General features: G+C 36.5%; 1 protein-coding gene across 3 annotated transcripts in view; it reads left to right on the top strand.

Annotated features, from left to right (window-relative positions):
• The window catches only part of HMCN1 (hemicentin 1), a 467,939-nt gene that overhangs the window by 96,088 nt on the left and 355,350 nt on the right, over positions 1–16,501 (top strand). For all 3 annotated transcript variants that reach the window (XM_087858481.1, XM_045811326.2, XM_087858478.1), the window contains exon 2: positions 4,432–4,502. In XM_087858481.1, coding sequence (XP_087714607.1) covers positions 4,432–4,502 — 71 coding nt within the window. The remainder of the gene's footprint in view (positions 1–4,431; positions 4,503–16,501) is intronic.

Raw genomic sequence — 16,501 nt, forward strand, 5'->3', positions numbered from 1 at the left:
TTCATGGATTAGATGCAGATCATTTAAAAATGGTGCTGGACAGCAACATTATAATTGAATGAGGATAGGGAAATCTAGAAAGAGTGTATTGCGGATTAAAGTGAACACAGTAAAATTAAATATAGTTACTAATCTGCTTTTCTGTAGCATCCCAAAGCAGGAAATGAAATTTATTAATTTTCATTTAGACAACTTTAATGCTTTGAATGTGTCTATTTACTAGCAACTTTGCACATAGAAGACATTATAATTAATTTGTGTTTAATTGACCAAGAGTAGAATTTTTAGAGCATGGAACATGGTGAGATTCAGTTCATGGGAGGGATTTTGAGCAGCCCACGTCCCAATGTCTGGAATTTCTCTGCTCTAATGCCAGCCTCCGTTAATCTGGTGTTCTCTTCAGGGCTCAGCTCCGTCCTCATCTCCTTCTTGGTGCCTTCACTCTGTATTTCCCTAGAGTTCAGGGGTCTCTATTCTCTCTGGACACTGAGAAAGTTTGCTATCCCTTTCTGTATTATTTGGCTCTTTTCAGGCACTAAATAAAACTTTCTAATTTTTCATAGCTTGCTATAGTTTTCAACAATTTCCATTGTTATATCCATCTATGTTTGATTTTTCTATGATGCTCTTCAAATATTGTTTAGTTTATAATGCAGCTAGGGATTCTCATTTTAACTTTCCACATATTTACGTGTAACTGTAAATATAAAGCCAAGAACTGTACATTTTTTAAAGCCAAAAAGTTGCGAACATTGTTATCAAATCCTGCATGGGTAGTCTTTAAACCCCAGCAAGCAGCACTTTCTATTCCTCTTATTATCAAGAAGCCCTTTGAGTAAAGAAAAGCTGTAAGGAGCAGAAATCTGTTAGTGGAAAGGAAAAAGGAAGTGAGAAACTGGATATCGATCTTGCCAAATGAAGCAGTGAAAGAAAATATTACATTGTGAACTTCTTTCCATTATTTTCTCAAATACAATCCAACAACTGAGATTAAGAGAACAATGGCTGAGATGCTGGAAATAAATCCAACCCATCAGATAAGTCCCTAGGAAACGAGAAATAACAAAATGAAAAGAGGAGACTGCCTTGGAGTTTTGGACGCTTTAAAAAAAAAAAATCAGAAGTGGTCTTCTTATATTTGTAACAATAAACGTTGCCCTAATGTTTCTTTTTTCTGAAGATTTTATGTATTTATTTATTGAGAGAGAGAGAGTGCATGTGTGGGTAGTGGGAGGGGCAGAGAGAGAGGGAGAGAGAGAATCTCAAGCAGACTCCATGCTGAGCCCGGAGCCCGATACAGGGCTGGATCTCAGGACCCTGAGACCATGTCCTGAGCTGAAACCAAGAGTCCAATGCTCAACTAACTGAGCCACCTAGACCCCCCTGTTTTGTTTTGTTTTTTTTTTTTGCTTGTTTTTTTAAGACAAGCTATATGTGGGAAATTATAGGTATTGATTATGCATTAATAACTTGGTTGAAGTAAAGAATAAATCATGTAGTTAATAGAGAAAACTGAAAACTTTCTTGGTTGGCTAATCAGTGTCATATTGACCATGTCACATGGTCTATCTTGCCTGTGGTCCAGCGGAAAGGAGGAGAAAGTTAATAGTCATATAATCATCAACAGAATGGAGATCTTGGAAAAGAAGAATTATTAGCGAGCTGCACATGTTGCTCTGTGTAGAAAATGTTTTCAGATATCTTAACTTTTTTTTTTCCACCATCAAAGTTTTGGATTTCATCTTCACCAGACCTCAAGTTTTCTTGTCTATAGATAAAGAGATCGAATCTTAATATCCTTCTAGCTCAGTGCTTCTATTTGGAGATTGATGGTTAACGGATTGATTGATTTTTTTTTTAGTGGGTTTTCTTTGTAAGAAATAAGATAAAATTAACTGAATAAAGTGGAGATGATCTCCGCATTCTGTTAAACGCTATGCACCTTCATTTTCCCCATGTCTTTATTGTACAAGTATTATCAAAACAACATTAAAGCAAATTGGAGAAAAGACAGAACATTCAAGGAGTAGGATTTAAATCAGGCTTTTTAGAATGTGTGGCATATGGGCAGGTGAAAGACCATGAGGATGGCCGTGGGGGTAGTGAGGAAGCACAGTAGCCTCATGCTAAGGGATGTTGACAAAGTTAGAAAATTGGATTAATAGAAGAGAGACTTGGAATGCCTTGGAGAATTCCCACTTAATTCTGTAAGCAATAGAGGACCATGTTCAGGCAGGAAGAGAGGACAAAGTTGTACCTGCTGGATGTCATCAAAGGCTTGGCAGGGGATGAAACCAACATGAGCAAAAAGGAAGAGAAGAGGAAATTGCTCGTAACACAACTGGCACAGGGCTGTATTAAGTGAAGAGAAAGACTGGAATGGAAGCAAGTCCTGAAAGGGAGGAGGGCTGATTTTGCCAAATAGTCATATCATTCAATTCAAAAAGAATTGGAAAGGATGCTTACAGCTGGAGGGATATGGCAGTTCAGCAAGCCCTCACCTCTCCCGAGTATTTCTCATAACTGATAAAAGATTTATCTCAGCTGTCCAGTGTAGTTTGCAAAAATGCTTATTAATGAGCTTCAGGAGGGATTTCCTATCTTTGTTGAAAACAAATGGGTATTTGAGTCTATGGATATAAATGAAGGCTAATCAGTCCTCTTATTTTAATAGCAGTCCTTGATCTCCACCCTTGAAGAACAGGCATATATCCAGGGCTATTTTTTAAATTCTTATTATAGGCAATATTCTTGTATGTGTGCCCTTTTTATTCTTATGTAATTGCTTTCCTCCAGTATTCTTTGTATTTCTTTCTAATTCTTGAGCTTTGAATTCTAGAATTATTTCAGTATTATGCCATGTAGGATATAGAAGTTTGGCTTGACAATGCTGCTGACAATTTATATGTCAGGGTGTAACTGTCTGGCATATTCTTTGCTATTTTGCATTCCTTTGCAAAGTATGCCTTTGTTTAGTCTTGAGGGAGTAGGCTTCTATGATTTTCCATATACTTGGGACAAGACTTTCACATAACTAATAACTGTTCTGCTTGGTATGGAATGCAGATGTTTGCATTTTCACACAGTTCCTCCAATTGCCTCTCCATTCCTTTTGCATACTGCAAGGTGTCTAATCTGTGATGAAGGATGCAGACATAGTTTTCATGTGATTTCTAAGAAAAATTACATGGGTTATGGCAGAAAAATTGTGCTTCCTTTCCAATTTACCTCATTTATTTCTAAAATCCTACAGTCTGTTTTTGTATTATATTTAGCACATTATAGAAGGCCTGACTAATTAATTATTATCCTTTGAAGTCATAAAGTCTTTTGTCTAGCAGTGTGCCTTTAAAGCTAGAAAAATGTCTTCTAAAAACTCAATGTTAAATATTTTTATAATTTTGTATTGTAGTTGCATATTATCATTTTGAATGCAGCCTGTATCTTCATAAGATAAAACAAAAAACTTTTCATCCACCCTGGGAATTTAAGATGATATGTCTGTGCATGTGATACTCTGATGAATTTTAATACTATATTCCTTAAGCATATGAATGCTTCTTAAGGAAGTAATTGATTCCTGTAAAGGCCCCTTTCCACTCGTCTATTTTAAATGTTGATTTTTTTTAAAGACATACTGTATCCTATAAAAATAATATTGCCAACTTCACGCACCCTGGTATCTGGGCTCTTTCTCTTCACCTGACTTATTGAGGTCCTGATTTTCTAAGGAAGGCACTGGCCCCACTTGTTCCTATTTGGAGTGGTCGTTGGGGAGTACATCAGGGTAGTCAGGTAATTACGGTGGTCAAAGTCAGCTCAGGAGAATGGTGATAGTGATGGACAGCAACCCCAGCCCAGGGGGAGGAAGTGATAGGAGCTATTTCCTGAACTTTTAATGTCCTCATTTCAGTGCTTCTGCAAGTTCTTAAAAACTATGTGGCATTGACGTTCATTCATTTGTTTTAGGTTGTTTAATGTTAAACTTTTTATTTTCAACTAATTTGGACTTGCAGAAAAGTTGCAAACAAATTTACAATGTATAGTGGAGAAAACAGAATTATAGGCTGGGTAAGGGATTAATTTAGAGTCCAGCAACAAAGAAGGTATTCAATAAATATTCACTGACCAGTGAGAGTAAAAAGGGACTGAACCTGGCGTCTCCTGACTCTTTGTCTTATGACTTTTTGACTGCCTGTTGCATTTCCCAAGGCTAAAAATTCACTCTGCATAAGCATGATTTCCAGCAAATTGTAAACAATGTTTTTCTTTGGTAGCTATAAACTGAGAAACAGTAGATTGTTTTGCTGGCTATATATTTCTTATTAATAAATAGCCATGTAGTGCAGAATGAAAAGACAATTGCAAACACAATAGAGTCTAATGCTGTTGATTACAATTTATTCACCTGTCTCATTTTTATCTTCATAGAAATTGGCCCGGTGACAATTACCACAGATCCCAAGAAATTTCAATATGAACTCAGAGAACTGTATGTTCAGGTAAGTGCTTGCTTTCAATTTTTCAGTTTGTTTTAGGGGAAAGGAAAATCATGAACATCTGTCTGATTTTCCTTATTTTTAAATCTGATAGAAATAATTGTTGGGTTTTAAGTTCCAATACTGCTTCTTTTTCTCTCTTCTCCATTTCTCACTACCACTTCTCTTGAGTGCTGAATAAATTGAACAATAGCTCTGGGAGTGGGGCAGATTGAGTTCACCTTTATTTATATATCATCTCTGGCTGCTTGCATGCAACAATAGCAGATAAAAGTAGTTTTGACAGACTGGCCCTCATAGCCTAAGATATTTACTATATGAACCTCTACAGGAAAAGTTTGCTGAACCCTGCTCTCGGTGAGTCACTTCATTGAGAATCATAAGGAACAGTTAATTCTTTCCCCATAACAGAAATGGTATAATTAAAATAATTTTGATATTCTGTGCTGTAAAGCAACTATAAAATTTTTGACCATAAGTATAATTTGGTTATTAGAGAAAAGAACATTGGTTTAACTGTTATTCTGAAAACAGGACTTGGAGATAGGGTTAGTATGTACTTTCTCCTTAGTGCTGCTTTGAGATCATTATTGCTTAATCCATTCATTAAAACAATAACAACAAAAAACTTGCTCTTTGAGGCTGCTTCACTATGGTATCCTCCATGGATGGTCTCTGCTGTAGTCTTGCAGACCTTTTGACCACTCCCCATCATTCATCTAAGCTATTGGTACCTGGATCTTTGGCTGCCTTTCCCCTTCAGGGCTGCCACTATTCTAGGGACTTCAGCATTTATGGGAATGATCTGATTCCCTCATTCAGAACCTTCTCCCCTCAGTTCCTTGACCTGCTAGTCATCTTCAATAGCCTGTTCTTTACTTTATCTCAGTCTTCCATTCTCACACACCCTCTGGACCATCACTAATCCATTCTACCACTCAGATCACGAATTCAAGCATCTTAACCTCCAACAGCAACCATCTGTCCACCAAGCCTGTTGGTGCGGTTGTTTACAACTGCTCCTTCACCTTCACTGACCCCTATCTTGTTTCCCAGGCCATCAGATCTCTCCTTTTTTTACTTTCCTCCAATCTAGCTCAGAGTCCTATCATTTCAAAAACACATCTTTTTCTTTCTTGTCCATTGCTTTTCTGTTTAAAAGACAAAACCTCATTCCTCTCTGACCCCAATTATCTGCATTATTCATGCCTGCCCACCAGTGGTCAAGTGCTGTTGAAGTCTCACAACAGGGCAGGTTGATTCCACTGTAAATACAAACCTACCTATCTCCACGGGACTCTCAAAACTCCCATGATCTTCCTATGTTTCTTTGGTGAATTAAATCTCCCATTTGGGACACCTGGGTGGCTCAGTTGGTTAAGGGTCTGCCTTCAGCTCAGGTCATGATTCCAGGGTCCTGGAATCGAGTCCCTCATCCCCTCATCGGGCTCCTTGCTTAGCGGGAAGCCTGCTTCTCCCTCTGCCTCTGCCCCTCCCTCTGCTCGTGTGCACGCTCTCTCTCTCTCTCTCTGTCAAAATAAATAAATAAAATCTTTAAAAATAAATAAATAAATCTTATATTACTCCCAATGGCAATTACATATCTTGTCTACTCTTTTTAAACCTCCATCACCTCACCCTTTTACTATTGGTTATTTCAGTGAGTTTTCTACTCTGAGCAAGTGACCTCACTTACTGTTTCAAACACAGGCATATACAAATGTCAGCCCTCTCTTCCTCATACCTCAGATCCACTGACACCCATTACCCATCCTATTCTCATTCTTTACTTGATCTCAACTCTTTGGCTTTCTCAGGATCCTAGCATTTCAAGTTGTTTCTCTCAGCTGCTTAGAAGTTCCCATTTATTCTTAAATGTGTCCTAGTCTCTCCAAAAAACAAACAAATCCCAACAAACCAAACCATAAAAAGCAAAACAAAATAAACAACAAGAAATTTCTATTTTTCTCAAATCCTCTTACAAATAACAACTTTTATCCTTTTTAGTTCCTTCAGTGTCAAGAAAGTTGTCTGTATTCACCACCATCATTTCCTCACACCCGCCTCCCCCATTCGCTCCTCTGTCTATGTCACTCTAGTCCCCACAGCCCCACACCAGCAAAGTAGCTCTAGCTGGTGACATGTGATCTCTGTCTTGTTAAATGCAGTGGAAACATTTCAGTCGTCAGCATATTAGATGGACATCCTTCTTGTCTTTGACAAATACACCCTTCCCTACACTCTCATTTTTCTTCCCACTTTGCCTCAGCTTCCTAAGGAGCTCATTTCTCTCTACATGCCCTTTCCATTGCTCCATCCTTGGTCCTAAATCCTTGCTCTTTGTCCTCTATTTGTTATCTTTGTGAATGATGCCTACAATATTCTGGTTATACTACGAAAAAATCTGAATCATCCTTAATATACCCCTCCCTTTTCCCCCAACATTGGAACCATCAAGTCTTGGTTTTTAACTTTCTAAATATTTTTTGTATCCTCCCTTTAAGCAAAATCATCCATACCCACATAAATATTTCTAGCCTAGACTTTTCCTCTGAAATACAGACCCTGTGTCAGTCTCCTGGATGTCACAATGGACTTCTACAATGAAACTCACAAATGTGCCCTTTCCATTGCTCCATACTTGGTACTAAATCCTTGCTCTTTGTCCTCTATTTGTCATCTTTGTGAATGATGCCTATAATATTCTGGTTATACTACCAAAAAGTCTGAATCAACCTTAATATACCTCTCCCCTTTCCCCCAACATCCAAACCATCAAGTCTTGGTTTTTAACTTTCTAAATATTTTTCATATCAGTTGACTTTTCTCTATTTCTTTTGGTACTACCCTTGTCCCGATTACCGTATCTTTAGTCTAAACAAATCAAAAAAGCTTCTAAGTGATTTTCCTGTCCTTCATCCTGCCTTCACTTCCATGTTCCCTTAACCTAGTTTAAAATCCTGTATTCAAAGTCTCATCTTGAGTACCACTTCCTCAGTGATCCTGCCTTTCCTCCATGCTTGGTCATATCTCACTATGTCTCTCCATCACAAAGTAGTTGGGGTTTCACATTGAAGAATCATGTCTGATTTAGCTCATCATTACCCTAGTAAAATGCATGGCATATAGAACATGCTTACTCTTCGATGAGTGAAAGAAAGATTGAATATACCACTAAATACAAATCAACAGAGGCCAAATTATAGTTGAAGTTTAACACTTTGGTTTCACTATTGGGTGAATGACTTGATTTGTCGCTGTGCATGGTATGAGCATAATTGGGGAATAGGATGAAAAAGCCAAAGCTTGTCATTCCAAATATGTATTCAGTCATGATTCTTTTATTGTGCCTATCTCTATAATTTTTAAATTATACACTAAAATAAATTATATTTCATAAGAAATCTAAGAGATGTATATAGTTATCCCTTAGCTATTTTTCTCTTTTACTAAATTTATTCTGATGATTTTTCCCACTAATAATCCTCCATTTCCTTTCTCTTATACCGTGTCATTCTTTTTCAGTCATTTCTTGACACTTACTTAGAATTTACTTTTCTGTCCCTCAATATAACAAATTCTTTGCCACTTTAGATGTCCATATCCTCTGAAAAAAATCTTTCTATAAAAATTTATATCCTTTACATAGATCATGGGAATTAGAAATTGTATTGCCCTGGTTGTTAAAATTTTTATGTTGCTTTATCCTTCCATGAGCTCCTGCGAGCAAGAGCTTTGTAGCTCTCATTAAGCCTCTGATCCACTTGTGGGGTGAACTGGTGTATGCACTAGAGTGGACTTAAATAGCTGTTGAACAAATGGGTGTTATATGAGGGTAACCTCTTTTAAAAATACATATTTAACAGTTAAACTTTATCAAATATAATTTAAACTTTACTTGACAGTACAAAGGATAACTTAAAAAAACCTACCAGTTTTCATTACATAGAGATTCAGAAGGACCAAGTAATGGAGATTTCTGGCTGATAGAATATTAAGAAAGGATTTACTGTATTCATTTTTTTTTCTATGCAGAAATACAGCTGAGCTGTATTCTTTAATATCTGGCTAGAGTGAAAATCCCTACATTCTCAATGAGGCCTGGCACTGACACTTCCTGATTTCCTGCCTCTCCCTTTCTTTTGTTCTGATGGATCTTCAAGGAGTGTGCTTATCCTCCATGCTCCATTTGTCTCCAGGGTGAAGGATCATGATTCCTAACTCATACTCCATTGATTCCTTCCCCAGAGCCCTGGTGCATCACCTTCTGGAATTGAGCCTGATACAGGCATATCTCTGTTCAAGAAAATAATTTCTTTTCTTTTCTCCTGGAATGAAAGCTGGTGTACATTTCTCTGGAGGTTTTCTCTGGACTGGACTACATCTTATGGGGTTTATTTTTGCATTGTCTTGGGATTCCAGAGGATGCTTACGTAGAAAAACTAGTTTTGAAAGAAAACAAGTATTTACTTTTGCACTTTATTCAACATTGGGCATTGTTATGGGCACTGGGGATACCATGGGTTTTTTTTTTTTTTCTTTCTTACTTACAAAGATTTGAAGTTTCTAGTGCATTTTTCCTTTTTAAATGAATGGCAGAAAGTTTCAGTAAGTAAGGGTCAAATATGAAAAGCCTCTATGCTATATCATCACTTAACACCTAATCTAAAAAATATACTTTGTTTTCTCTTCGGTGTTTGCTTAGAGAATATTTTATTATTTCATAAATCAGTCTAGAAACTAAACTTCACAAATTTCACAAAATTTTAGCATGACGTGCTAAATTTTGTTTTGTTTATAATTTCCAGACCCCTCTTTAGGTCTCCTTCTATGATTTTTAGTGACTCCCTGCTAATCACTGGTATCATGAGGAACAAGAATTGCTGTCCTATTAAAACTAACTTAGCTTTTAAAAAAATTTTTTAAGTTAATAATATTTTGCATTTGTAATGGCTTTGAAAACAAGAAAAATAAATTTAGTTTTAAGTAAATTAAATAATTAACCATTAACATTACACTAAACTTAGCTATTTTTCTTACAGAGATATAGGTAACTTGAGAAGCAATTTAAAATTTTCCAAGAAAAACTTAGAAAAAAAATCACTAAACTTAAATCATTAAATTTATAACATTAATTTCATTTTCCTTTATCATGTTTTCTCTGGAATACAAGGGAGTAACTTGAAAAGCATCTGAACTTTCTCTCTGGGGAAAAGAAGGGAAGACAAACTTCAACAAATGGTATTCAAATCACAGAGCTTTGGGAATTAGTATCCTTGTAAATATGCAGTGCGAAGTCCTGTCTCAGGTCACATTCTTTATAGGAAACTATAAACCTTTTTAGAGAATGGTGTGGCAGTGGTATGCTTTTAAGCCTTTTATCTGCATGTTCATTTTTAAAAGATTTTATTTATTTATGAGAGAGAGAGAGACAGACAGGGCATGCACATGCGTGGGGTGGGGAGGGAGAAGGAGAAGCAGACTCCCTTTGGAGCAAGAAGCCTGACCCTGGAGCTTTTATTTTTATTTTTTTTTAAGATTTTGTTTATTCATTTGAGAGAGACAGACAGAGCACAAGCAGGGGGAGAGGCAAAGGCAGAGGGAAAGGGAGAAGCAGATTCCCCGCTGAGCTGGGACTCAGAGGTGGGACTCCATTCCAGGACCTGGAGATCATGACCTGAGCCCAAGGCAGAGGCTTAACCATCTGAGCCACCCAGGTGCCCCTGTTTTTGTTTTAAATAACAAAAAGCAATTAGTCAAACATTTGAAATGTAAAGGAAAAGGAAGTTTTACAATAATAGAATTATTGTAAAAAAAAAAAACCATTTTTTTCATATAGATAGTTGGTCCCTAAAACTGAAAAGCTTCACACATAATTTAATTTCCCTTTGCAAAGTCTATTAGGAAAATTGACCTTAAAAAAGCAGGAATAAGAGTAAAAATATGTAGAACATCATTACATAGCAACAATAGCAACAAGATAGTTATGAAGAAGATGAGGGTGAGGTCCAATTATTTCAATTCTTTAACAGAGATAGAAGGGTAAATAGGCAAACTGCAGCAGGCTGAGGTTAGGGGGGAAATGTTTGCTGTAGTGTAGGAACAATTGATGTTAGGATTAACTGCCAAAGGAGAGTATGAGAAACCGGGGCCAGATAGGCCAAGATGGTTAAAAAGAAGAGAATAAAATAGTGCTGATTTTGGAAGAGCAATTTATGATGACAAATTTCTTATACATTTTATCTAATTTCTGGTATTCTAAATCATGTTACTATGTAAAAGTATGCCTTTTATTTCTAGATTTATAGGAAAATCTTCTATATGAATTTTAAAAACCAAACTGATGTATAACAAAAAGGAATTAAGAAAAAGCAAAAAAAAAAAAAGACTAGAAAAGAAAAGGGAAGGGATTATATGTAAGTGCAGATATAGACACACTGTAAAACTATGAAAGATGTGATTTCCGTTTTTGGTATTGGACATGTTTCAACCGAAGACAGCAGCTTTTATTTCTATTTTAAGTTTTCTTTTTTACAAATTCATATATACAGAAGTGTATAAATTCACTGTTACAGGAGGAATGGCATGTATTTAATACGGAGTCCAATACATGTAACTCATAATACATGTACTTCAAGAACAGTAGAATCAGTGTCTGGCCCAAAGTAAGGGGATTATTATATATATGTTAGTCATTATAATGATTATTACTATTATTACTATTACTATTATTATTACTATTGTTACTACCTGTAGTACCCCCAAGTTTTTTTAAGGGAAATAATCACCAAATAATCCTGCCATAAATGACCAGAAATTGTAGAATATGTGCCTTGTGATTTTGCATGTATTTTAAAGTCATTTTCTCAGTCACACCCACACAAATATTAATATTCCTTTTTACAAATGAGGATACTCAAGCTTTGGAATATTAGGTAACAACTCTTCGTCAGGTCATCAAACTGGCAAGTAGCAAAGCTAGTCTCAAACCTGGAGGTTTTTAATGTCAAAGCCAGTGTTCTTTATCACTCTGCTACTTTCCTTCTAAATATTGATTTAAGCAACCTAATTAATCTAATCAAATTGACATTTATTTATGGAATTTGTCTTCATATTTTATTTCAAAGTAGGGGTGTAGAGAATTAAAGACAGAGTCTCTGGTCTTACCCTCAATGAAATGAATTTATTCCTGGAAGATTTTGGCTTTCACTGCAACCCCTGATCACTTTGAGTAATTGGCTCACCTAAATTTACGGAGTAGCAAATGACAAAGTTAATTATAAATAAAAATTGTTCTTACTGCTCAGCATATGTTCTCATGACTTACTCCGGTAAGCTTATTTAAGTATGACCTCACAAACGCCTTGGAGAAACACAAGGACAAGAAGCCCTTTAAGAGATTGAAAGGTAGTATTCATACTGTAGTTGTATTTGTAGGTAATGTTTTGATTATTTTTGTTGTTAGAGTTGAAACTTCCTGGATCTTGAATGAAACACCTTTTAAAACTTTCATTTGCTGCTGGAGTTTTTTGCTAGACCATATGAATTCTCTGAGGGACAAATAATCCTAAATCCTCAGGAAGTAAAGAGAATGGAGGGCCCTGAGTAGAAATGTTTGGCTCTTTTCTAGCTATCTACCCTGATACCCTATCCAGAAGCAAAAAGCTAGATGATTTCGTAACAATCTTTTATATCTACAAAGGGCAGAGAGTATAGAAGAGTATTCTGAGTATTAAATTACTTTTTCAAAGCAGAATATAGACGGAATGAGGTGGGTATGGATTATGATGATAAAAGTCTTGATTTTCTTTTCAAAATGTGCGTGTATGGGAATGTTCCAAAGGGTAGACACATGAGTCATTGCAGAGTAAATATTGCAGTTACATGTGACAAAATAGCATTTAAGAAGAGGAATTCACTGACCCATGATGCCTGGATTCATCCCATACATGCTCCTTACCCAACCAAAGGATAACTCTATTCCCCATAGTAAGTACTGCATTTGATTTTGTCAGTTTTTAGGTGATGGTAAGGACGGAGGTCAAAATGTTTTCCTTGGGAGAATGTTTCTTGATCTAAAGTCAGGACTCCTAGAGAAAACTATCAACCTCATGTTGAGCAAAATGAATGTATGGGAAATTAAGAGTTTCTTCTCAATCCAAATTGATCAGGAGCAGTTCTTAAGAAGCTGTCTTTATTCGTAGGCTTTGAAAAAGTGTCAGGAAGAATTGTGGAGTCTTGGTATTAGTATTCCCTTTGATATTTGTCCAGTTATTCCATCAGATGTCTGAATCCCTTCCAGAAACCTATCAATACCTCAGACATGAACTAACCCCAGTTAGGGATTTGATAGCACTGGTCTTCATCACCAGATGATACGAGAGGCCCTGCTCCAGAGCGGTGTCCTGGAGCCTGTCTTGGTGTTTGAGGCTAATACCGGGCTTTGAGAGTCATATCATATTATTGAATTCAGATGCAGTCACCAGCTCAATCTGTCAGATTTCCTCATCTAGACTTTAAACCAGGTCTCCATCCTTCTATATTCATGTTGATTTTTGAAAATCCTCATTTATCTAGTCTGTTGATATATACGAGTCTCCTCCTGTGAGATGATCTAGATCTTAGTTCACTAGTTTTGTTTAATGATTACTAGCTCTAAAACAACCCATACAGTTCATCTATCTCAAACTTCCCTGTAAATTATAATGTTCGTAAATTATAATGATTTTATTGGCAAAAACTACATTACGTTGATATTTTTTTTTGCCAAGGGCTAAAATTACATAAGCAGTATAAATATATTTTTAACACATAAAATAAAACACACCTTACACAATCACAACATTATAATTTCCTTCAACTACCCAATAATAAAGGTAATACCAAATGTGCTGGGGAGGATATAAAATCCATATGTGAGTGTTAGAGTGGAAAGGAAGGCAGAGGTTTTAGTGGGCAAGCTGAATCTGAGGAGTACTAAGGTAAGACAGAGAAGGGTCATAGCCCAAGGAAAACAAGGAGAAAGAAAACCGGGCTAATCCTTGAATAAGCAGATGATGAGTGGCTGTAAGGGTCTCCTTAGGCACACAATCCTGCCCTCTTCTGGCTCATTCTCTCTGGGCAAACAAGGGAGCCATATGTTAGGAGAGATCAGGAATCCCATCCAGGGACTAGGGCAATGTCTTAATTTGGTGGGAAAAGTAAAGGTCACAATAAAAAGGTAGAGAATCCTTGGAGGACAAAGGAAGGAATTCTCTAAGTAGCATGAAGGTGTATCATTTTCTGATTTATTAATCAAGATATTGAATGGCTGGTACATAGTGTATCCTTTATGATTATTTAAATTGAAGTGAACTAATCTCCTCCGAAGACCAAACATGAAAGAAGTTCCAACAAATTGAAAGATCAATTGTTGACGAGTTAGACCCTTACTACTGACAGGTGATAATCTGAAAGCCTGGAAAGGGTTGTAATTGTTAAACTTTAATGCATCCGAAAGCAAAGCCGACTGTTTTTTGATGCCTTGATTTGGATTCCACCTTCTCCAAACTAGTAAAGGGCAGCGTGGTGGACTGCCTGGAATGTCACATCTTTTAGTTTGATTATAGAGATTTGAAGTGTGGGCTCTGAAATACTCTGGGCACCTGGGTGGCTCAGTCGGTTAAGCGTCTACCTTCAGCTCAGGTGATGATGCTGGGGTCCTGGGATCCAGTCCCGCATTGGGCTTCCTGCTCATTGGGGAGTCTGCTTCTCTCTCTCCCTCTGCTCTTCCCTCCTGCCCATGCTCACTCTCTTTCTCTCTCTCAAATAAATAAATAAAATCTTTTTTAAAAAATGAAATACTCTGGTTATCTCTCAGTATATCCCTGCCATATTTTCTCCAAGTGATGAAGACCAAATGTCACTAATGCATTAGGATTCTACAGTCATTCTGATTTATTTTATACTTGCTTGGATGCAACTTTATTTTAGGTTCAATGCAATGTAATGGTTTCCACATGTACCTTCTGTTTTCTTGGTCATAGAATCACACAACTGTGTTTTAAGAAAGAGAACTGAGAGTTATAAACTTTTGTTCAGCTTAAGACTGAGTGTCATTCCTAAATTTTATAGGTAAAGGGCAAATGACACAAGACATTTTGAGCAGTGGGTGTTCACATGAAGGAAAAATACAGTTTGACTTTGAAACAAGGCTTAGTAGGTTATAGTTATGATAGAATAAGGGTATTATATTATAAGGCCACTAATACTTATTTTGGACTTAGGCATGAGCGTACCAAAAAAGTTTCATTTTTTTCATTGCTTGGAGTTAGGCTTATCTGGGAAACAACTGGTATAAACAGTAGTTCAGTGAAAATGGGTAATGAGACTAGAAGAATTGGTATGAGTTGACTAGAAGAGAAATAATAAGGCATGGGCGAGGGCCTGCTCTGAGATTAGCCTTCCTAGTACTCTGACCCCTTGTTTGATGAGCATTTTCCCATTAGGTTTTGGATAGGGACCTCATTTTTCTCCAACTCCTCTCAGGGTTTAAAGGTTCAGTTTATTTTAGTGCCACTCCCACATTGTCTTATGTTCAGAAAATACAGCATGATAATCTCTGTTTTATTACTCCCCTGACTGATAAGATTTCTGTTCATTCTTATTTTATCTTGCTTTTCAGGAATTTATTTTTTTAACACAATTATTACTGTAACTCTGAGGTTACAGTTTTTGTTGTTGTTTTTTTTCTTTCTTTAATTCCAGGAGCGACATTTACTGTAAAAGTTCACACGCTTCTGTTTTTCCAGCACACATTTTTTTTTCTATCTAAAATGTCTTTGGCAGCTTAGTAAATTGTAGCCATCAGTCGAATTATAAAGATAAAGTGAATATCAAAATACTGAGCAAGAATATGCCTTCTGATATAGATAAGTTCTATTTTAGAGTTCAAGTAAAAACACAAAGTTAACTAAGTCAGGTCCTTCTCACTTTACATTTTCATGTATGTGTGCAGGTTTATGTGGTTTTAGGAGATACATTTCCATAGCCATGCTTCTTTCCTTTTGTTAAATAATAAAATGACAACATGCCAGGTTTGAGAGAGAGAGGGAGATGGAGAGACAAAGAGACAGAGAGAGATACAGAGATATGAGAGCTGGAGGGAGTTAGTTTTCTATACCACTAAGAATATACATATACAGGCACTTGTACTTTTAGGAGACTTAGCTCTGGAATTGTTTTCCTTGAAAGGAGATGGGCTAGGCTTGAATAAAGCAGCGGCTGAACACGGAAAGTGTGCCTAGATTGTTGTTAAGATTGATTTGCACAATGTCATTTGCCCATTTACTCACTAGTCATTCATTTATCCCTTCATAAATCAAACCACAATGAAACACTTACTGAGTTCCTCAAGGAACAAAGATCTAGTGGGAGGAGACAGATAAATTATAACACAACTCAACAAATGTTGCAATGGAAGAATGAACAGTATTTGGTAGGCATCTTGAAGAATGAGAACCTTTTTTTTCCTGACAAGCTACTTGCTTGCAGTCACAGAAGTTGATGAAGGTAATAAAATGCCTCACTTGCATGAACTCTCAGGCCAGGCAGAACTGAGTTCCAGTCTGTGCTCTTTCACTTAGTAGTTGTGTGACCCTAGGAAAGGGGTTTTCAAGATTTAGTGCTGGCAGTGTAATGTGCTAAAAATGATACCTACCTCATCAACTGATGTAAAGAGTAGATAACATAGTGTATGCGACAATACTGTCTTAGTGCTTGGCTTAGAGGAGATATCTGCTGAGTTAATACAGTAAGGTGTCTTATTACCAACGAAAGTGTCAATTAAATTAATGAGGCTTTTCATAGATTCAAGTTCATCAATTCTAAGTTTCTCCATTATAGATGTTTTGTGGAATATTATTTTACTTTTTTTTTCCTTTTGGTATTCAAGTCAAAACATAAAATGTTAAGACTTTTTTGAAAGGACTACTTTTTTTAAAGTTTGGAACTATGTAAAATAG

This window comes from Ursus americanus, chromosome 2, assembly GCF_024610735.1.
Source record: "Ursus americanus isolate L20-20 chromosome 2, mUrsAme1.1.p, whole genome shotgun sequence".
Taxonomy (NCBI): Eukaryota; Metazoa; Chordata; class Mammalia; order Carnivora; family Ursidae; genus Ursus; species Ursus americanus.